At 43.8% G+C, this 23,540-nt stretch overlaps 1 protein-coding gene across 3 annotated transcripts in view; it reads left to right on the plus strand.

Annotated features, from left to right (window-relative positions):
* Window positions 1-23,302, plus strand: part of Taf1b (TATA-box binding protein associated factor, RNA polymerase I, B) — a 59,991-nt gene extending 36,689 nt beyond the window's left edge. For 2 of the 3 annotated variants that reach the window (NR_028341.1, NM_020614.2), the window contains 7 exons: window positions 9,002-9,149; window positions 11,744-11,921; window positions 12,301-12,347; window positions 14,150-14,240; window positions 20,721-20,791; window positions 21,250-21,472; window positions 22,894-23,302. Coding sequence is in view for 2 of the 3 variants with exons in the window: in NM_020614.2 (NP_065639.2) it covers window positions 9,002-9,149; window positions 11,744-11,921; window positions 12,301-12,347; window positions 14,150-14,240; window positions 20,721-20,791; window positions 21,250-21,472; window positions 22,894-23,095 (960 nt within the window). In the remaining variant the exon portion in view is untranslated. The remainder of the gene's footprint in view (window positions 1-9,001; window positions 9,150-11,743; window positions 11,922-12,300; window positions 12,348-14,149; window positions 14,241-20,720; window positions 20,792-21,249; window positions 21,473-22,893) is intronic. The other variant, XM_006515051.2, reaches the window with a different exon arrangement.
* Window positions 23,303-23,540: the final 238 nt, after the last annotated feature.

Below are 23,540 nucleotides of genomic sequence, written 5' to 3' on the forward strand. Positions count from 1 at the left end.
GGACTGTGTTTTGCTGACTCAGTCTCAAGAACTGTGTGCATAGACAGGCTCAGTTGTGTGGTTGATTAAATGATGAGAGATGGATATGAAACAAAGTATATTTAAACACTACTTTTGGGAGAGTTCAAATTGATTTGCTCAAGTTTTTGTTTTTCCACACAAACCAGAAATTTCTAGACTGCTTCTGATGTAATCATTGTGTGATATACCAGAAGTTAAACCATTAAATAGTATTATTTAGTTAAAAAAAAGAATTCCATTAAGTTTGGTTAGGAAATACCTTTGGGATATAGCCTCCATTTATAAGCTGGTGTATTTAACAGTAAGAATCCTGGGCGTGTCAGTATCATTGTGAGATAAATCATCTTATCAGGTAGTGTGTTCTCCTCACCAGCAGTGCTCAAAAAGGGCGTCTCTGGGGGGACATTTATATTGCTTTTGGGAGAGCCATACCTCCCTGCCAAATGAAACTGGTGATTTCATGTGGATTACCTGTGATTTAGTTTGATCCTGACCTACTACACCCTAGTACCCAGCATGCTCAGCCCAAGGTTCTCCTCCCTGCACTACCTAGGGAAGAGAGTAGAAACTTGCTTTGCACTTGATATCAGCAGGCATGAATCTGCTGCAAACAGTAGTCACTCAGCTCTTCCAGAGTCAGTCCCAAGAGGGTACCACCTGCTCTGCTGGACACCAGTTCTCAGTTTCTTATAGTATGAGGCTGTGACATTGGAATACAGGTCCAACAACAGTCAGCGCGGTCCAGAGGCTGTCCCCAAGTCACCAGCTTCTGCCATGGCAAGTCCTCCTTGGTCCTTAGCTCCTAATTTGAATTTGCTCACAGGGCTTAGATCTGCCTGTACAAATGTTTCTGAAAAGCTCTCGCCCACCCCTCCACCCCTCCCTGGGGTGGACCCAGGCTGTACTCCGTATATGTATCGCATTCGCCACCATGACCCGATGAACATAGGAAGTACCTTTTGTTACTACACAGTAAATGTGTAACCATTAAGATAATTCTAGCAGTATAAAATTGGCTGGTGAGCTCTTTTATGAATCATAATATATGTGCAATTCATTTTATCCTTTCTCTATAAAGAATACATTACAGTGCTTTGCCTTTTATTGTGATAATGTTACTCCTTGTCAGTTTTCTTGGGACAAAAGTCTTGTAATAAATTTATATTCACAGGTGCATCCAGAGCCCGCCAGCGTCTTCTTAGCTGAATTTTAGCTTCATAACAACAGTAGGCAGGGTGTGGCCTGCACCTCTTTAATAGCCGAGCAGGAAGTCAGCTCTGACGGGGTATTGTAATCTGCTTTATCACAGGAGCCTGATGTTGTGTAACAGAAACTCCAGCTTGTCCTCGCCTGTCCTAAAGCATTGCTTCATGAAGGGAAATAAACTCACTGGAATATTTGTGAAATTCAATTAAAATGCTTTCCCAAGCACTGTTTTAAAATGCATGCTGGAACAATTTATTATAGCCTTGTGGTCTTTTACAAAACATATTAATTGAGTGATTTCTTCAGTTGTAATTAAGTGGATCTGTGCTATTCTAGAAGTCCTGTGTCACATCTGTATAGGGTGGAGGAGTGGCCTTTATTTCTCCAGGAGAAGGGAGATCTGGCTGCTTTGGACTTAATGGACGGGCTGCTTTCCTTCCCCGTGTGCTCTGCCTTTGCTCACAAAAGTGCATTCACTCCACTAGAGTGTGTTGAAACTTTTCAATGGAAATGGCTTTTCACTAACAAAGGAAGCATTTTCTCCCCCTTCCCATGTCTTAGCTCTCCCCACAAAGTCTTGGCTTCTCCAGCAGCTGTACCTCCACCAGCAGTGACAAAAGGTGCGATTGTGCTCAGAGATGGCCATGAAGATAATGTCACTGGAGTTTGTGTGGGCTCCTGGGGACTGTTTTTCTTCTGTGTTTTGTTCTATTTTTGTTATTTCAGAAGGTTTAGCACGCCTTAAGAAAACCAAGAACACTCCCCCCCCCCAAAAGGCTTTAGAAATCCTTTTTAAATCTTTATCTGATGGGAACTGCTTCCTTCCATTAGATGTTCTATTAGCTCTGAGGGAGGAGCCTCTGCCAAGGAACAGTAGGTTTGAAGAAATCCACCTAGATGTAGGAATGAAGTGGGATCCTGAGAGTGGTGAGTGGGTTGCTTTCTTGCAGGCAGGCCAAGAGAGTTTCAGTGTCTGACTTGAGGGCAGCAGACAGTGTGCATATTAAGCTTCGTTACCTCCCTTCATCTTCTTTTCCAAGTTGTGACTCCAGCTCCAAGCTGGCAGCCTTCAAGCTGTGTCTATTTACTTAATTAACTTGAAGATAACTTGTCTACATCTTTCTTGGTTCGTTTTTCACTTAAAGTTCTGGGCAGTGGTGCTGATTCTGAAGCACCATTTGCTTCTAGCAAAAATCTTTCAGGTTTTCTGATAGTTAGGCTGAATACCTAATCTCCTTTGGAGCACTCTGTCCACCCGACAGTCAAGCTGTCAGTGGAACCAAATCATAGGACCTAGCCACACTGGTCTCCACTAGATACAGTTCAGCTGATGAATGGCCTACCTTTTGGGCCATGATTCTTTCGTATATTTATAAATAGACACTAATAGACTAATAGACAGCCATAGTCCTTCGCAGTCATTCTAAAGCTTCCTCTCAAGATTCAGCCATCTCGACATTGCTCACTAGACTCAGCAAGTGTGGATAAAGAAGCCACCAGAAAGTCCTTCTGAAATACAAACACACGGTCTGAATACTGATAAGCAGCATTCTTTCTTCCCTCCAAACAAGCAGAGAGAAAAGATGTAATGCCGGTTCAGCCAAACCCACTGAGTGGCACTCTGCCACAATGATTCATTTTGCCTTGGAGCGATCTTACACCCTTTGTGAAACTAGGTCTCTCTTGGTTGAGGGAAGAAAAAGACTCTCCAGAGCTGTCAGTCACTGCATAAGCACCACCAAATGAAGGACTTAGTGGATCAAGTGTAATACACTTCGAGTGTCCAAACCTTCCTCTAGATCTGTTCACCATGCCACTCAGTAAGTCACCTGTGTCCCTGGAGCATGCTTGTGCAATCTTGTTAGAGTAATAATCTGACAGCTTGAAGTTCACCTGGGGGAGATGAAGGTAAGTGTGGTGATTACAGGTGTGCTCAGCCCCTCGGTCCCACTCCTCCCTTGGGAATCACTACTGCTAGACAGCATAAGGAGCCAGGTGATGGCTTCTGTTCCTGGCCTCCCACATCTTAAAACATCACCGGTATGTGTGTGTGTTTCTCAAGCTTGGACAGTAAAACCAACTGAGGGTTTCTGCCATCCCAGAAGGAAAACAGAATGGGAAGCCACTGGGCTCTGCCTGTTACTTTTGCTTCCTCCTGCCACTGGCATATGTGCTCTCTAGGGATCCATGGAGACTCCACAAACCCATTAGAGCATCTCACACTTTAAGATGTATGAGATATGGCATACACCAGTTACTCAGAAGGATGAGGCAGAGGAATTTCGAGATCTGAGCCAGCCTGGGCTACATAACAAGTTTTGGGACAACTTGCATTATTTAGTGAGAGACACTGTCTCAAAAAAAAAAGATACAATAAGTTCTGGAGTCGTTGTTTAGCCCGTGTCTTCTCAGACCCAGACTGAATCAGAAAATCTGGCTATGAGATCTAAGCAGACGCCTCGGTAATGAGCATCTTGCTGGTGATTCTGGTAGAAGTGTTACTTTGCACAGAGCCTAGGAGTCTTATCTCTGCATTATTGTATTCCACACTGAGCCATATAGAGTTTGAGGTTAGTAGTTGAGAATCAGCAGGTAACCCAAGGGTCAGTGGGAAGCAAAATGCCTCTGCGCCTTACTAAACAAGAAAGCTCTGAGTGATGGGCCCCCGAAGCTTCTGCTGTGTCAGTCCATCCCATGATCTGCTCGTCAGTGAGAACACGCTGCACACACCGACACCTCGTTTGGGATCCTTCCCTTGGTTGTGTTGTGCAGGTGATCTCACCTGGGTGTTCTCGGGGATTATGTGCTGGCTATCTGAGCCTTAAATCTTGTGGCTATCAGAGGCTGCCTCCCCTCGATGGACTGAAGGCAGTAGGACCAAGGCAAAAGCGTTTCTCGGCCCTCTTCTAAACCACGCTATGGAGCAGTGCTGGCCCTCAAACAGGCTTACCCACTGTCAGTGGGGCTATGGGGTACCCTACTCAAGCTTTAGAGGTACTACCAAACCCTGTCTCGTTGATGCCTCCTGTGGAACAGGAACGAGGGTCAATGGTGACAAAAGTCTTTATCCCATCTGAGGCACTGAAGGAAAACACTTCGTCCTACTCTGGGCTCACTGAATAATAATCAGATGCACTGACCAGAGTCTGCAACTACTCTTCTGGTCTCATGGGAAGGAAGACCCATATCTTGGTGTCACATAGCTAGCAATTGGTTTCATGTCTCTACTGAAGTATGCTTCGACTGCTAACATAAGATCTGGGTAACTGTTGAGTGGTATACATTTTATACATGTTGGTTTTTTTAAATTGTCATTACTGTTATAATCTAAGCAAGAAGTATTGTTAGCAGATAGCATGTGAGAGAGGGAGATGACAGTTTCTCTGGGACACAGGAGAACTGTCCATTAGAAAAAAAACAAGCTGTTGGTGTGAAAGCCCAGTGTTACAAACTTGGGTGTGCCCACCATGGCTGAAAGAGAAGCCCTTCACATCTGAGTCATGACTTCTCATTTTGTGTGTGTGTGTGTGTGTGTGTGTGTGTGTGTGTGTGTGTGTGTGTGCAGTGTCTCACTGTAGCCCTGGCTGGAATGGAATTGTGTAGATGAGGTTGGCTCTGACCTCACAGAAATGGGCTTGTCTCTGCCTGCTGAGCATTGAGATTAAGTTTGTACACGTCACGCCTGACTTTTGTGGATTTGCTGCAGTTGTCTTCAGTATAGCATTCTGTATTGCTGAAATTTATGATTGCATACTAGTTTTATAATCAAACTTAAATGTTGCTGAAATATAGTTATAATTTAAATATATAGCAATGATGGAAGACTGTTTTTTTAAAAAATGGCATGACATCAAATATCCTTTAGTCATCTTTAAAAACATTTTGGGTAATTCATAAATTTAAAAGTTGGCTCTGTCTAAAAATAATATTACTCAAGAGTGCTAGCTCACACCTGTAATCCTAACACCTACCTTGGGAGGTAGAGGCAAGAGGATCACAAGTTTGAAGTCAGCCTGGGATACATAATGAAGGAAGGCCACCTTGAGCTGCAAAGCAAACCCAAAGGCCAAGGAAAATACTTAAATAGGAAATTTTAAAAGCAAAATCTAAAATGCCAGATTGAGATTAGATAAATTTTTTGTTGTTGTTGTTTTTGTTTTTGTTTTTCGAGACAGGGTTTCTCTGTATAGCCCTGGCTGTCCTGGAACTTACTCTGTAGACCAGTCTGGCCTCAGAAAATCAGAAATCCGCCTGCCTCTGCCTCCCAAGTGCTGGGATTAAAGGCGTGCGCCACCACCACCCAGCTAGATAAATTTAAAATCTGAATTTTAGTATAAATAAATAGCTTAACATTCTGTGTGTTTATTTTCTCCTCGGTTCATATTTGAAAAGATGGTGGCCAACTCATGGCCAGCTGTTGAGACTGACAGCTCAGCTCTCTGTGTGGCGGTTTTGAAAACATACTTAGTCCTACTAGCCTACCAAATTGCTGCTCATTAACAACCTGTTTGTCAGGAATTTGTCATCTATTAAATCACTTTTTTGAGTGAGGTGATTATTTTTCTAAGGGGACATGTACTGCTCTAGTGTTTGCTTGCATGTAAGAAGTATTCACGTATGTCTCCTCCTTGCCTTATTTAAAAGGATTAGGGCTGCCGTAAATCCTGTCAGCCATGCTAAAATTGTCTTAACTTCAAAGACACTCCAGGCTCTGCAGAGAGAAACAGAATTCAAAATGAATTATTATTTTTCTGAGGAAATAGTCACTTTCCTTCCAAAGATGAATGAGAATTTGTTTTCCTTTCTTTTTTCCTCTTTTAAATTGGCAAATTAGAATACAGTTAATAGTATTTTAGCATATAAGTAGAATTATTTTACCTGAACATTAAAAGGATTTTAAAAGAACACATTGCCACTTGGAATTGACAGTAGTACCCTTTGTATTCCCCAGCTGTGGATTAATTATATGTTGATAACACATTAAATGATAATCATGTTAAAATAAATACAATACAAAGACTGTAGCTTCATGAGAAGCACACTCAGCATAGGCATGCAGTATAGAAATGAGCGCATAGCCGCGCCCTGCACCCTGACTCCCGAGCCCTTGTAAGGAAGCACCCACCCTCTCCATCTGGGGGAGAGCTGAATTTAACAACACGAAATTTCATAAAGAAATCCTAATTCCCTCAGTTGGCTCCTGGGCGCGCTCACACATTTAGAAGGTGTGAAAGGTACAGGCTGTCTGACAACTCCGAGGCACTGTGAGCTCAAAGTGGAGAGCGAGTTTCTTTAACCAAGGGAGAAGTTTCTAATGGTTAGCCCCCTAAAAGTGGGATGCTGGAGCTGGAGGGGTTGCTCAGTGAAAGAACATGTGCCCCTCCCCGCCAAAAAAAGAGGAAGCAGTTTAGCGCCTGCTTGGAAATGCTGGGCGGGCCTCATTCAGAGCAGCAGGTAGGCCAGGCGTCTTCCCACCCCACAGGGGTTTGTACATTTCTTTTGAATCCCGTCTTTAGTTTCTCTCATGAAGCTGATCTACTAAGCAGTTCTGTGTGAAGCAGTTTGCTTAGCTGGTAGTGTCTTCACCTCCTCCCCTTTTGTTTTTGCTGAGGTAGCTTGAGGAAATGCACGTGTCATAGAGTGGGTCCAGCACAGCGGCTCCCTTCCTCCAGCCATGCCAGCCCACCATGGAGTAACACTGTCCTGACTTAGCTACACATAAGACTAGGCCCAGACTCTTGAGTCCTTTTCTTACATCTGACATCTTTCTTTGAAAATAGTTGAAAACTCACATTGTTGCCTGTAGAGTATGTGTCTCATTGCTGATTCACGCTGCATTGTAAGACACCAGATCCAGCCTCTTACCAGCGAGGAAGCCATCAGCCTTGTGACATCTAGTCCATTTGCCACTTCTCTGACTGGGCCTGGGGTAGAAGGCGAGAGGAGAGGTTAGAAACATAACTAAGATGAGGGCAAATTTGGGGTGCTGAGCTGGGACTAAAAGTGACTGAGCAACTAAAATTAAAGACAAATTTAGTGTGCTGACCTGGGAGTGAAAAGAAGGGTGCAATAGCCAGGGAAGGCTTAGAAGAGCCTGGCCATTGAACTAAATAAAACATATTTTAAAAAAAACAAAAACAAATATATATACCCAGATCCACTCATGTCTCATCCCTGGCAGGCATTCCCAGTATGTGCATCTCAACAGGCTTGCAACATTTTTGTCAAGAACAGCTTAGCAGGGTCCCCACCTTAATGAAAGCCTGGTATTTCCTGAAATCCCAGAAAATACTTGTTCATATCACTAAGCATGTTCATAAGCTTCATGTGGACAAATTATATGAAAAACAACAACAAAACAAGGGCAGAGTGTGTTCTCAAGAAACTGCAGACTAAAGTTTCAAACAGGATTGTTTATGCCTCTCTGTGGAGGCGTTAGTATGAAGCTGAGCTGCAGAGTTTTAGCTTGTAGAATTAGAGCTGGCATTGCCTCTCTCACTCACAGAAGCACAGATAGTAGGTTAGCACGGGCTGCACCCGTGTGATGAATGGGAAAGCACAAGAGAAAAGGGCAGACGGTTGTGTGTTAGAGCAGTTGTGAGAACACTGTGACTTGAACTGATTGATTGATAGATAGATTGATTGATTGATTTGTGATACTGAGAATTGCACTACAGTCTTGCTAAAGCTGGACAACACTCTGTCCCTGAATTGTATTTCACCCAATAGATGAGTCTCAGCTTTATCTTCCTCCAGGTCAAAGGCAAGAAGTAATGATTTCACTAGATCATGAGCAAGACTAGGATGAACTTGACAAGCCAAGCAGAACTATGTGGCATATAAACTTAGTATCACTAGTGTTTAAAATTACCAAATTTGAGGGCTGGAGAGATGGCTTAGCGGTTAAGAACTCTAGCTCCTCTTTCAGAAGACCCGGGTTCAGTTTCAGGACCTACATGGCGGCTCACAACTGTCTATAACGCCAGATCCAGGTGATCCAACATCCTCACACAGACATGTAAAGGCAAAATACCAATGCATGTAAGATAACGATCAATAAAATTACCAACTTTGAATAATAAGGATCTTTAACATTTTTCTCGGTATTCTAAATTTTATTTAATGAATACGCAATCCTTTTTTCATGTGACTGGATCTCACTGTGTAGCCTTGGCTGGCCTGGAGCTTGCTGTGTAGACCAAGTTGGCCTTGAGTTCACAGGGATATGCTGAGGTTAAGGGTGTGTGCTGCCATACTCAACCTTATAATTGTATAGTACTTTTATTCCAGTTGTTTGTATATCTTGTAGGGGAGGTACAGGTGTCACAGTGCACATGTTATATGGCATATGTGGCCCACATAGGACAACTTACCAAGGCCAGTTCTTTCCCTCCATCAGGAGGGTCCCAGGGGTTGAACTCAGGCATCAGGCTTGGTAGCAAGCACTTGTACCCACTGTGCCATCTTACCAACCCACATACTGCTTTTAATAAAAGATTGATTATATGTGCCTGTACGTGCAGGTGCCCATGGAGACCAGAAGAGGGTGTTGGCTCTCTCAGAGTGGAGTCACCTGAAGCAGGTGCTGAGAACTGGTCATTGGCCTTCTGCTAGAGCAGCAAATGCTCTTAACTGCTGAACCATCTCTCTAGCCACCCCCCTCCTCAACATACACTTTTAAGTCAGAAAATATCTTTAAAATAATTTTAAGAAAATGATTAAATAATTAATATTGCAAAGATTACTATCTTACTCTGTCTTTTTAAAATTTCAGTCTTGGCCTGACTATGAAGACATCTATAAAAACATGATTGAACTTGCCATATTTTTAGATTTGCCTCGTTTCCCAGACATAACGGAAGACTGCTACCTCCATCCCAACACCTTGTGTATGAAATACTTACTGGAGGTCAATCTCCCTGGTGAGCTGTGGGGTGCGTGGGGAGGAGGCTTGGCTGCAAAGTTATGCTAGCAGACCAGTGGGGCCTTTCTTTCAGCTGCAGACTGCCTAAGCCACCTGAAGGAGTTCATAGTAACAGGAACTTAGATCAAATGCTTTCTTAAAGTAATTCACACCATATAACACAGTTAAAAGGACACTGCTCAAAAACAAATTTCTATCTTTGTGTGATTTATGCTTGGGAGAACTTCCGTGGCTTCTGTGGCAACTTGACTAAGTGCAGGCAGACTGTCTCAGTATGGGCTTTTGATGACATGCATGGGAAAGCTGCTCTGTCCACCTGAGAACATTAGTACTGCATAATGGCTTCTAATTAAGAACAAAATTATCAGCCAAAGTTGATGTCAACCTTTGAGAGTGGAGGAGGAAGACCCAGAGTTCAAGACCAGACTAAGGTAGCAAGGAGACCTGATTCAGAACAACTACAGCAGTCCTGGAGGCTCCTCACATGGTACTTGAAGCCTGGTAACATTCCAGTTTCCCAAGCCACGGAGAACAGTGTAGATAACACAGTGAGCTTTTTAGGGCAGTGAGGACTGTGATGAGAGCCTTAGCCACTTCATGCAGAGCACACGTGTCAGGTAATCCTGGTACAGCCTGTGACACGAGCCAGTCCTGAATTTCATACTGAACTAGAAATACAAGAAGCCTAGGACTTTTATTGTCTGCCTGATAGTTTGGTTTGGTTTGTATTTTCTTTGTGGAGGGAGAATGTTGACTCAGGGTATGTCTGTGTAGCCTGCAAGCTCACTATATAGACCAGGCTGGCCTTGAACTCGTGGAGATCCTTGCCTCTGCCTCTGCCTCTGCCTCTGCCTCTGCCTCTGCCTCTGCCTCTGCCGAGTGCTGAGACTATAGGTGTCAGTCCCCATGCTCAGTCTTAGAGTGACTATTGCTGAGTTATCACAATGCATGTCATTTCCCCTTGCCTGACTCTGATGTAGATGGCCTCTGTTGAGTTTCTAGTATAGTATAGTTCCTAGGTGAGGAAAAGCAGTATAAACCAAGATAGTGACAATCCTTGCTTGTTGGGATTCACATTACAAACCAGCCATTCACTTAGGAGTTCTGGTGGAGCTTCCTTAGCATGGAGGCAGGTCTGACTGGGAAAGCCTGCTGGTGTTACACAGGTCTCCTTAGAAACTATTGGTACAGCTATGACCTGTGACCTAAGAACCAACCAAGAGAAGCTTGTGATGCGAAATGGGGAAAGAACTGTTGAGGTGAAGGGACCAAAGAGCTGTGTAAATAGAGGCAAGGAACACTGCAGGCTTTGGGAACATTTGAAACCTGTTGGAGATGGGAGCTAAAAGTTTTAATGGGTTCATGCCATCAGGAGCCTGAGGTGACTGATTACACCTTATGACCAGAGGGAGGGAGACAAGGATACTCGGGAGTGGAGAGGCCAGATTGGACGGGTGTCAGTCAACGCTGGCCTGAGTGCTTTAGGCAGGTTCGTTCATGTAATGTTCATAACCATCAAGAAGTCACTGTGCTAGCTCATACTTTAGTGTAACACCTCTGAGGTCACATGGAGCTGGTCCAAGTGACAGGACTCCACAATCTGCTTTTTCCTGCACAGTGCGCTCCCTGGAAGGAAAGAGATCTGTGGATGAGACCCGTGTGGTGTCTGTCCGTTCTGTTAGAGGAGGCTGTGCTGCACCTCTTCTATGTAGGCCACTGAGGAATTTGTTTAATAACTTAGAGTTTTCAAAGTATACTTCTGTATAACCTTATTTTATCTCACTCTGTTCTCTCATAACAAGAAAGGACAATATTGCTAGGTAAAGGAGCTCATGCCTATAATTATACCAAACCTCAAGAGGCTGAGGCAGGAGGATCATGAGTTTGAGGCAAGCCTAAGCTAGACAGAAAAAAATCCTGTCCTTAAAGGAAGAAAGGTGAAGAGGCTGAAGCTGTGTGGCTAATCATGTGGCTGCTGCTGAGAAGCCTGAATACAGGGCCTAGGGTTTCAGGTCCCCAAGCTCACGTTACTCAGCCTCTGAGCTGCAGGCGCAGCCTATGCTGAATGCAGAACTTCTTTGGGAAAGCAAAGCATCTAACCAAGAGCTCTCAGCCATCAGAGTTCTCCAAGTTCCTGGAGAAGGTTGACCTTGTAAGGAGGTGAGTGTGCCTTGTAGAGACACAGATGAGGAACATGTATGGGGCAGCACAAAGCTGGTGTGTGCCTGTCTGCATGAGACCCAACTGTGTATCGCACATACATGTTTTAGGGTGTCAAGTAGGCCTTGCCAAGATTTTGCCCATTGCTATTTCCACACTGGCCTCATTTTTTAAAGTATTGTTTTATTCAAAAATGCTCCCAAAGTTCATGCATGACATCATGTTTTAAATAAAAGGTTCCTGGGTAATGTGTTGCAACCCTGTAATCTCAGCCTCCACACCAGAGGCTGCGGCATGAGAGTCATGAGTTCAAGGCCAATATGGGCTATATCGAGACCCTGTCTTACAAACAAAGCAGATGTGTAAAGATAGCTTGTAAATATGTATATTACTGTGGCCTCGTTTGTGTTTAACTGTTTTGTTTTTCAACAGATGAAATGCACACTTTAACCTGTCAAGTAGTAAAGTTGACTGGAATTGGGGAAGTGGATTTTCTGACGTTTGATCCTATAGCTAAAACGAAAAGGACAGTTAAATATGATGTGCAGGCTATGGCTGTCATTGTGGTTGTGTTGAAGCTGCTGTTTTTGCTGGATGACAAGCTGGAATGGTAAGTCAGTGGCAGGTGACTTGTTATTGCACTGACTCCAGTTTGCTTTTGCCAGCTGTTGAGAGTGCAGGAGCCCTGTGCTTTCACAGCAGGATGTGGGGTCTGCTGTGCTATAGCCATAGGGCTTTCCAGAGAGCACTCTCCACCTCTTGATCATGCCTGCTTCTGATTTTTTGTTTTGTTTGTTTGTTTTTTGTTTTTTGAGACGGGGTTTCTCTGTGTTCCCCTGGCTGTCCTGTAACTCACTCTGTAGACCAGGCTGGCCTCGAACTCAGAAATCCGCCTGCCTCCGCCTCCCGAGTATTGGGATTAAAGGCGTGCGCCACCACTGCCCGGACACATGACATCTAATGAAGTTGCCTGTGTGTTGTCCCTCCAGGTCTTACTCAGATCTTGCTGAAGCGTACAACGAACAACACAGAGAAGGTACTTGGATTTTTTTATTAGTCAGATTCAAAGTGGTTGTAAATGATGGATTAAAAGGTAGTTGGTGTAGAGGGAAGATGAGCAGTCATGTATACATGTGTCTGTACATGCACAGGGCTGTGCATGTTTACTGTTCTGTCTGTAGATCTAAATGTAGTGTCTGTGGCTGCCAAGAAACTTGGGTGACGTCTGTGGTCAAGACCCATATGTTCTCTTGCTGTTGTTCCACGATCGCTACTCACGAGGCAGACTAGAGCAGGAACTTCCACAACAGCGTGGTTTCTGTGGCTGCCTGTGCTGGCCCCTCTACATGGAGTGCTCGTGTTTCGTATCCCACAACCCTTCAGACTTAGCAAGTGCCTCTTTATTCTCCTGTGCTCCACACCCACTCACTACACACCAGCTCCCCCTTCCACAGCCTGCCATCGTTGCTGCTGTCTAGACTCTACTGGATATTTAGCCCATGGGATTATAAGTAATGGCCTAAGCATATGTGTCCTTGCTGGACCGCCTGTGTTTGTAAACTCTGAGATGGTTATCTGGCAAACACTTTGTAAACAGACAGTTACTATGTATTGGATACAGGGCTTCATGCATGGCTTCACCAGCTCTCTTCCACTGAGCTATATCCTCAATTCTTTTTGCTTTTTTTTTTAAAAGACAAGAACAGTAAATTGTCCAGGTTGGTGTGTGTCACTTTGTACTTGACTTAAGGTCCTCCTGCTTCAGGCTCTCAAGTAGCTGGCTTAGAATCTGTTTGCTACAGTTTAGTTCATATTTGTTTTTTATCTGATACGGAAAAGCATTGCTGGCCCAAGAATAACTTAATGCAGTTTTGTGTCTATGTGAGTTCTTACATCCAGATGTAGCTCTGTTTGTAGAAGGATTTTTGTTCATTAGTTTTAGGAGTTTGAGTTTAATGTTCTCAGTTCATTTATGTTTTTCATAACATATATTTTCCCTAATATATGTGAAGTTGAGCACTTCTTACTATCCTATGCTTACAGGAACACTACATAGGATTGAACTAGATGCTTCTGATGTTCCTTGAATGCTAGAGGTGATGTCAAGAGAATGGGGGTCATAGAACCCAGAGTTGATTTAACTGTTAGCTGTCCACTGCCTTCACAGTTCTCTGGCTAGTTCCCCCACTCACTGGCTGTGTGGCCTACAGGGCTGTGACATTTGGTTATATGGGCCATTGGAAAAGATTTGTAATTAGACACTAAAGAGGCCATTCTTATGAGAGGATAATGGACAGTAATCCTGTTTATACTGCCATGCCTTGGTCTGTTGTCTCTCTAGCCTATGTCTCGAACACACTTCAGCTGTCCACTCAGTCCTCTTTTGTTCTCATGGGCAGAATCTCTGAATTAAGAGTAGGAAGAACAGAAATAGGTCCTGAGGAGAATGGGATTCATGCACCATAGCACCACTCCACACGCTTATCAACACAATGCCTAAGTGTGCTGGAGTACTACCAGGACTGGGCTGTGTATGCTGGGTGTGGGATGGGGAAGGACAGGACGGTTGTGCAGCAGCTAGCAAAGTGTGTGATCTCTTCTCCGGGAGGCAGTAAAGCCTTCAAAGCTGAGGAGAAATGTGTAAAAAGACAGTTTCAAGACAGTCTTGTGGGGCCACAACATTGTCGCGCCTTACAGCAGAGAGAGAGGGCGGTTCTGCTCCTCTTTTCAAGAGCCGTCATAGAAATGTTCTGTTTAGGAATAAACTCAGACGTGAATGATGGCTGTTGCTTTGATGTGATGGATTCCACTACTGAGCATGGATTTCATTTCTTTCAGACACGCCCCAGTTTGATTTCAGAAAATGGTACCAAGTTATGAAGAAAACTTTTGATGAGAAAAGACGAAAATGGGAAGAAGCGAGGGCCAGGTATGTCCTCTGTCCTCTGTGCCCTGCTGTGTCCTCAGCTCCACATCCGTCAGTGTGTGCTTGGCAGCATGTGACCTTTTTCTAGAAATGTTGGTCCTGTACATTCTAGTTAGTTTTTGCCCTGGGGCTGGGATTCCAGCTCAGGACCTCATATATCCTCCTCCAACCCCGCTCCTTACTGTCTTACATCACTCCTAATTAAACACATTTGCTTTTAGATTTCCCCGTTTTTTTCTTTTTCTGACCTCTCTCTGCTCTAGGATCTAGCCTAGGTACCATACTGTACTTGACATTAGGTCTGTACAATCTGTGTGAGCCTTGCCTGTGTGTGCACTATTGTGTGCACTATTCTCCCCCATGTTTTTTCTCAAACCCGGTCCTTTGCCATGTGTGTGTCCCAGTATTGCAGAGATTATAAGTGTTCTCCTGTGGCATGTGTGATTGGAAGGTTTTCCAAAACCAGTGACCTCTGAGAAAACCAGAGGAGGACAGACAGTGGGCATTTATCCCCATTACCCTCAGCACTTGTTCCTGGAGCACAGCTCAGGGCTAGGGCCATACTGTGCAGCAGGAAGAGTGTTGCTTTAGGGACAGAAGTATGAGGTCTCCGTCCTCACAGACCCACTCTGTGACATCACCTGCTTACCCCAGCTTAAATTCAGTTCATTGATAAATTTCTAAGCATTATCTATTTAATAGGGAGCCCCTCTCCACTGATCTCCAGCACAGATTCATTTCAATTAAAACTCTGAGTCCCACAAGACAGAAGGAAAACCAACATCCGTTTATATAAATTTACACTAATACTGATATAATCAAGTCATTTTATATCGTTTGAGAAAAGGAAGTTTCTAACGTTGTTTGAAATGGTAAGTCACTTTAGTTCCCTGCTGAGCAAATCAGAGATGGCTGGCCCTCATAGACTATTAAGAAACCATTTTCAAGTTTCAAGGTAAAGCATTTATTTTTCCCTTAAACGTCAGAGAAATGTGATCAAAGGCAGATAAAGCACCATGAAGAAAAAGTTCCTTGCAAAAGGAGGAATGACAGGTTTTTGCTAGGCAGGCTCTGAGCATGGAGCGGTGGGGAGAATGCATTCTGACAGGTAGGTGGGCTCAGGTCATGACAGGAGGACAGGGTGTGGAGTGTGCTCTGACAGCTCGCTGATTCCCAGGGCCGGCATGATTCCTCTTCTTTGTTGGGTCCTCCTGTTCTATAGATAGATGAGTAAGGCTTGTCCTGGGCACTTGGGGAGTCACCCTCTTTCTGTGGTGTCAGCTGGGCGACTTTGCTGATCCTGAGGGCCATGCTGTGCAGACTCCTTGACTTGCCCCAGCAGGTCACCACCTTACGTTTCAGACACTCCCAGTTCATTGCTGCAGCGTGAGAGAGAGTCAGTTGCATATCTAAAAGTACTGACATTAGCTACTTTAGGGGAATATTTAGCAGCAAAAGGGAATTAGTCTATTTATAAAAATTCATTTTCCAGAGAGACATTAGACCTAGGGAAGAGGTTATCTATAGGATCCTGTACCAAAGCCATCCTCTACACAGTGTTAATACACACAGGCAGTGGTGGCTGCCATATAACTGATGTCACTCACTGACACCTGATGTGTGGGCACAGCATTCCTAGGCATGCTGAACACCTGCTTCTTGGTGTAATCTATGCCAACCCATTTTCACATAAACTTTTATTTTCTGCCTTCCTTTTTAAAGGTTTTTTAATCTAACTAACTAACTATCTATCTATCTATCTTAGTTTATTTATTTTACTTGGAATAGAACCCAAGCCTCCCTATTACTCTAGGCATCATCTTTTGGGCTGTCAGATGATCATTAACACATTTTCTGCAGTTAAGCATACTACATTACATGAGAATTTGAAAAATACTAGTAAAAACAATAGTATAAAAAACAGCTTAGTAGGCTGCCTCGATGGCTGACAGTTTATCACTGGGGTTGGGAAGAACCTGGATAAAATTTAAAAGCACATGTAGAAAACCTCATTGCTGGGTTGTGGGAGATGGCACAGCTAGCAAGCATTAGGACATGAGTTCTAATCCCCAGCACCCATGTAAAAGCCAGATATGGTGATAGACATCTGGAATCCCAGCACTGGGGAGACAGAGACAGGAGGATCCCTAGGGCTTGCTGGCTGCCCAGTCTAACCTAATCAGCAAGCTCTGGGTCCCCATGAGAGACCCTGCCTCAAAAGCAAGGTGAAATGGCCCCTAAGATTGACTTTTGGCCTACACACGCACACACACACCACACACCACACACGAAGAGAGGGAGGAAAGATGAAAGATAAAAGAAAAGGCCTGCTGATCTTTTGGGTTAGCTAAAAAATTCTTTGATATAAAATTTAAAGCATGATCGATAAAAGAAAAATTGGTAAATTGGACTTTAGAAGTAAGGATTTCTCCAAAGGTACCTAAGAAAAAATGAAACGGGGCGGGGGGGAGAGAGAGAGATTGCAGATCTACTGAATATCTGATGAAAAATTTTTATGTATAAAATATAAAGAATAAAAATAGGAAAACAAGTCAAGTTTTCAAATGAAAAAAGCTAAAGATGTGCAGGATACACAAGAGACAGCTACCTTAATTAGAAGGGCTCTGCTTTCAGGCTGCAGTCGCTCCTGCTAAGTATAGGAGTATGAAATGGTACAGCTACTTTGAAAAGTTCAAGGAGGAACATCAATACGAACTCACCAGTACCCCAGAGCTCCTCAGAACTATACCACCAATCAAAGAAAACACATGGTGGAACTTGTGGCTCTAGCTATAATTGTATCAGAGGATGGCCTAGTCGGTCATCAATGGGAGGAGAGGCCCTTGGTCCTGTGAAGGTTATAGGGGAATGCCAGGGCCGGGAAGTGGGAGTGGGTGGGTTTGGGACCAGGGGGAAGGGAGAGGGGATAGGGGGTTTTCAGAGGGGAAACTAGGAAAGGGGATAACATTTGAAATATAAATAAAGGAAATGTCTAATAAAAAAATTTTAAAGAAAGAAAAGTTCAAGTGAAATAAAAATGTTTGCTCCTGTAGAAATCCATATAGGAATGTTTGTAGTGACTTTTGCTAGTGACGAGATAAATTGCTGGCATATCCATGCCATGCAGCCCACTGAGCAGCATAAAGCAAAGCCCTCTGATACAGCCAGCAGTGTGACTCCTTGCATCGTGTGTGTGTCTATTTATATAACATTCTCCAGTGGCCAAGCTTAGAGGATAAAGACCATGGTTGCCCAAGATCAAGGGTGTGGAGGAGACTGACTACAAAGGGCCTGGCTTTTGGAATGATGGGACTGTTCTGTGTATTAGTCACAATGCTGATTACACAGCTGTGTGTGAATGCTAATTGGAAGTGTCCAGAAAGAGGTTTCATTATATGTAAATTATACCTTGATTCTCTTTTCAGTCAGTGAAACAAACCATGTCAAAAAGAGGGGAGCATCTAGCTAGGGTCTAGCTAGAGCCCCAAGGCCTTTGTGGTGTGTCTGTTTGAGAACCTTTGTGTACTGTGAAAAGCAGGCAGAGGGAGACAAACATCTGGAGAAGACTGCGTTTCAGGAGACTGTCCAAACAGCTGGAACACTGCAAACCTCAATCCCCAAAGCACCTTCTTGGGGTGTGACCTGGGGATGCTCCTCGATTGTGGTGGCCATCAGTGCACAAGAAACACCTGTCCAGACCTGTCATTCCCAAGGAAAGCTTAACCGTGGGCATCTCTGAGGACGTGTCTAGACAGGACACTTTTAAGAAAATAAATGATAATTTTTAAAAGTTAATTTAAATAAAAAATAATAATTAAAATATAATTTTAAAAATTCACCACAGATCTAAATGACAACCTCATTGATGTTTTAAGTGTGGTATAATTTACCTAAATTTAGTTTACACATAATTTCAGGAAGACAGTCTTATGTAATATTGACTATATGTCTACTTCTGATGCCTAAAGAATTTTCTGTTCTTTTTTTTGTAGGATCTTAATTTTATTTTATCTTAATTTTATTGTTGTTTGAAATCAAATCTTACTCAGAAAGTCAGTTTCTTTCTCTTTTTTTATTTTCTTTATTTACATTTCAAGTGTTATCCCCTTTCCTGGTTTCCCCTCTGAGAACCCCCTGTCCCCTCCTCCTGCTTCTATGAGGGTGTTCCCTCACCCACCCACCTACTCCCACTCCCCCTGCCTAGCATCCCCCTACACTGGGGCATCTAGCCTTCAAAGAGAGAATTTTCTGTTCTTAACATTTTAAATCACTGTGAAATTCAAAGTAAAAAATATTAACATCTCCTATATAATCACAAGTGTACCAATTTGAATTTTTTAATGTTTGAGGAAAAATCTCTGTTCTTAAATTGGTTGAAGTGATCATTTGTTACTAAATCATGTTACTACCTGAGAGCCAGGCCCTTTGCCTGACACTAGATGTGTCATATCTCAGTGACTGCACAGTTTGTCTAATATTATGTGGTGGTTGCTTCTCTTGTTACGACAGAATCTTATGTAGGCCTTGCTGGCCTCAGTTCACTGTGTAGCTCAGGCTGTACCACCACTCTCTGCAGCACAGAGCAGCACAACTGTATTTTTTTTTTTTTTTTTTTTAGATGATGGCCTTTAATCCCAGGATTTGGGAGGCAGAGGCAGGCGGATTTCTGAGTTCGAGGCCAGCCTGGTCTACAAAGTGAGTTCTAGGACAGCCAGGGCTACACAGAAAAACCCTGTCTCGGAAAAAAAAAAAAGATATAGTCTCACCATGTAGCTCTGGCTGGCCTGGCACTTGTCTCTGCATTCCGAGTACTGGAATAAAAGGCATGTGTCACCACTATTGCAAGCCTCACAAATACGATGTAAATTAGTCCTCATAACTGCCCTGTAAGAGCAGGAAACAGGGCACAGATGCTAAATGTGTTTGTTGGCTCATGTATTCATCTAGTCCATTATTAATGAATACTTAAGTTGAATGCCTACTGTGTGCCATCCCATCTATTATTAACAAGGAACCTAGAGAGGACAGGGACTCTAAAAGAAGACCAACAGAGTCAATTAACCTGGATCCTTGGGGACCCCAGAGACTGAGCCACCAGCCAAAGAGCATACAAGGGCCAGTCCTAGGCCCTCGGCACATATGTAGCAGATGTTCACCTTGGTAGTCATGTGGGTCCCCCAACAACTGACTTGGCTTACCCTGACTCTATTGCCTGCCCGTGGATCTGTTCCCCTAACTGGACTGGCCACCTTGTCTGGCCTCAGTGGGAGAGGATGTACTTGAGGTGCCAAGATTGTTTGTACCGGGGGAGCAGGGGTCCCTCTTCTCAGAGATGAAGGAGAGAGAAGATGGGGGAGGGACGAGTGAGGGGGGCCTCGGAGGAGGGCTGTGATCAGGGTGCGAAGTAAATGAATAAGTAAACTAATGAGAAGAAAAAAGAATATATAGCCATAGTGGGTATTGAGGAATGTAAACATGAATGGGAAAACCTTGACCCCACATCTTATGAGAGGCATAGAGGCATTAAAATGATGTAATTCTACAAAGATAAACAAACAACAACAACAACAAAAACCCTTAAGTTGAATGCCTACTGTGTGCCCTAGAGAGGATAAAGGAGACAGAGACAGTTCCAGGACCTTCATAGTCACTCAGGCTGCTGAACACATGCAGAAGTTGAGCAGATCCTCTGACTCAGTGTCTTCTTCTGCACCATGCTGTCTTTATTACTCATTTTTTAGTAGCCTGGATCAAGAAGGTGGATTATTTTTTTTTTACTGTGGTTTCTGGAAGGCTCCTATTTAAGGAAGTGCAGGAGAATAGAAATGAGCTTTGAAAACATCGAATTATGTTGTTCCACAGTGGCATCCTCTGCTGGGCAGTACTGATGGCTGCCTGGACCAGAAATGGTCACCAGTCAATCGCAGGAAGCCAGATAGCACTTAACCTTTGGTGGGGAGTGGGAGGGGGGTACCCTGTGGACCAGATCATCCCAGCACCCCCTCTGCAGTGAACATGCCTAACTGGCCCTCTCTCAAAAGATCAGATTCTTAGGTCTGTCTTGCTAGAATCTGGATCTTTCCTTCTTATTTTCAGCAGGAAGAGGGTGGTTTCCAGGCATTGGGTACCAGAGAGACAGGTACTCACCTTCTATTTTGTATGGGTTTCTAGAATCAGAGGGCACAGCCCTCAGTTATCAGCGTTTGCGGCAAAGAGAAACAGCAATGAGAGTAAAGAGCAAAGGAGTGCCACACGGTGATGGCAGCCTTCTCTGCTGTGTTCTGGATAATGGCTCCTAAAGGGTCCTTGACTCCTAGGAGGGGCACACTGATGCTCTGCTCTCTCTGGGTGTTTCCTTCTGGAGCAGAAGTACTGAGAGAGTGTAGACAAGCACCCAGAGCTGCTGAGTGTCAGGTCCTGCCTGTCTCAGAGCTCTGAGCACCTGCTTCTCACTCTGCTTCACCTCTGTTCTGCCTTGTACAGGTATGCTTGGAAAACCAAAAGGCCACTCTACCGTTCACACATCGATAAGTCCGTCGCATATAAGAGAAGAAGTGAGTCTGATGGTTTCATTTCTGTGCCATGTAGCAGCACTGTTGGGAGTGCCAACCATGTCCACAGGAAAAGCAAGGGCATGCACATACTTTCCACTCCCTGGGGATGCTCTCGAGTATATCTCCTGCCAAAGGGGAAGTCACATAAAAGTCCTGGAAACTTGCCTGCTCCTTCATAGAGAGCTCAGTTTCCCTGCAAGACCAAGGTCCTGTTTCCGTGACTGTGAGAGCTCTGTCAGGAAGCCCTCGTTAAGTAACTGTCTGAGCCCCTCCTGCAGCTCCAGCCTCACCTAATGCTCTGACGTATGTTCCTGCAGTTAGGAAACCAGCTGTGTGTGTGTGCACTCAGGAGGCTAAGGGAGGGAGGAGGCCCCGGAGTGTCCCCCCTAAAGCAATCCATTCCCGTGACTGCTGGCTTTCCTTGTGCAGTAACATTTTTCTCTTCCCTCCATCTCCAGAAATGGTGGAGAATCTTCAAAAACAATTTAGTGCCCTGGTTGGTTCATCACCCGTGGTTGAAAAGCAGGCCCCTTCAAGTTTTCAGTTCAACTGGACTGAAGAAGGCACTGATAGCCCTTGTTTCCATGGACACAGCCTCCAGGGACTCCTGATAATGAAAGGCCAGTCCATGATAACCAAGAACTCCCTGTATTGGCTCAGTACCCAGAAGTTCTGCAAAAGGTACGCATGTTTTTAAAACTCCAAAAGCCTGAGGTGTGATAAAATCTCCAACTCAGGCTGAAGAGGTCCTTTCTCTTCCTTTTTGAGGTTATAATATAATTACACCATTTCCCATCTTCCTTTCTTCCCTCCAAACCCTTCCATATACCTCTTGGTCTCTTTCAAATGCACTATCTTGTTTCTTTTTCCATTAATTGTTGCTTACATGCATGTGTATACATACATTTGTCATAATACTTAAATAAATAGACCCTGCTCAGTCTGTATAATATTATTTGTTGTGTGTTTTCAGAGCTGACCATTTGCTGTTGAATAAGCAGTGCTCAGGCTTTTCCTTGGGGAAGTCTACTCTCCCCTTCCTCAGCTGCCTGAGGCCTCATGGGTTCCCTGTCCGCTTAGGCATCTCTGTTGTCATTGTCCTTGTTCAGTTCTGGTTTAGGCAGCCATGTGTGTGAGGCATTATGTGTGTCACTTCTGACATTAGGAGATACAGTGTCACAGCAAAATCCTGGTCCTCTGCTTCCTCCAATCCCTGTCCTCCTCTGCTATGTGCCCTGAGCCTCAGGCGTCAGAGTGCCTTGTGGATATGTCCATTAGGACTGGGCTCCACACCTCTGCAGTTTGATTGGTTGTGACTTTCTGTAATAGTCTCCATCTGTTGCAAAGAGAAATTTCCTTAATGATGATGAGGAGGAGGAGGAGGAGGAAGAGGAGGAGGAGGAGAAGGTGGAAGAGGAGGAGGAGGAGTACACTCACCTGTGGGCATAAGGACATACGTTTAAGTGTAATTAGGAATTATGCTTGTTTAGTGTAAGTGGTGACTGTGGGATTTTTCATTCCTAAAAAACAACAAACAAACAAACAAAACCACCAGGGTTGGAGAGATGGCTCAATGGTTAAGGGCACCTGTTGCTCTTGCAGAGGACCCAGATTCTGTCTATAGCACCCACTTGATAGCTCATAACCACCTATAACTCCAGCCCCAGGGGATCCAATGTTCTCTTCTGACTTCCATGGGCATCAGGTATGCATGTGATACACATACATAAATGAAGGCAAAACAGTTATGAAATAAATCTAAAATAATAAACGCCAGAATTTAGGACCACACATATAACATGGATCACAGTGCTCCAAGTGTTTGGTGTTTACCTGTCTTTAGAGTCGGCATGGGCTAGTTCAAGCATTTCAGAAATGGAGATGGATACAGTGGGCCCTCTGCTCAGTGATCGTGGACAATGTGAACAATTTTCTCTTTGTACAATAAGGAGATTCAGCAGAGTCTCCACATTCCCTCTAACTCATAATTCTGTTTAAAGCTGCTGCATCTACTGGTGAGGGGATCCGGGGTGCAGTGAGAGCTGCCAGTGCTTCTAAATTACCATTTAAAGATAATGTGCCTTTTTCTCTTTCCATTCTAGCTATTGTAAACATGTGACAACTTACGAAGAATCAAATTTTTCTTTGAGTTACCAGTTTATACTAAACATCTTCTCCTTCTTACTGAGAATAAAGACCTCTGCTCTCCATGAAGAAGTGAGCTTACTTGAAAAGAAACTTTTTGAAAAAAAATACAACGAATCAAAAAAGAGCTCAGGATCCAAGAAAGGAAGAAGACACTGAGAACCAGAGAGGGGCTTTGACAGGCGTTCTCAGGACAAGGTGTCAACTGTGTGAAGTCTACTGTTGAACAGGCATACACTTTGGCATGTGTCTTTATATGCATTGTAAGAAATGCTTTGAATTATTTTCATAAATAATTTTTTCAGAAAATTAAAATAAGTAATACACAAGTAAATGACACCTGGAAACTTGCATTCATTGTATTTTAAAGTTAAACTTTGTTTTTACACTTTCTCTTTCCAAGATAAAAACTAGCTGTCTAGTTCAGGCTAGAACTGGGAATGCGCTCAGGTTAGCCTGGAACTCACTATTGTAGCCCAGGCTGGCCTCAATGCCTCTCCATCTTGAATCTGGGAGTATAAGCATGCACCAGTGATTGGCTTTGAATTTACTTTCTTAGATTATTCCTTACTCTTTATAAACTTAGTCCCAGATTGACCAAAGG

This window comes from Mus musculus, chromosome 12 (genome assembly GCF_000001635.26).
Source record: "Mus musculus strain C57BL/6J chromosome 12, GRCm38.p6 C57BL/6J".
NCBI lineage: Eukaryota > Metazoa > Chordata > Mammalia > Rodentia > Muridae > Mus > Mus musculus.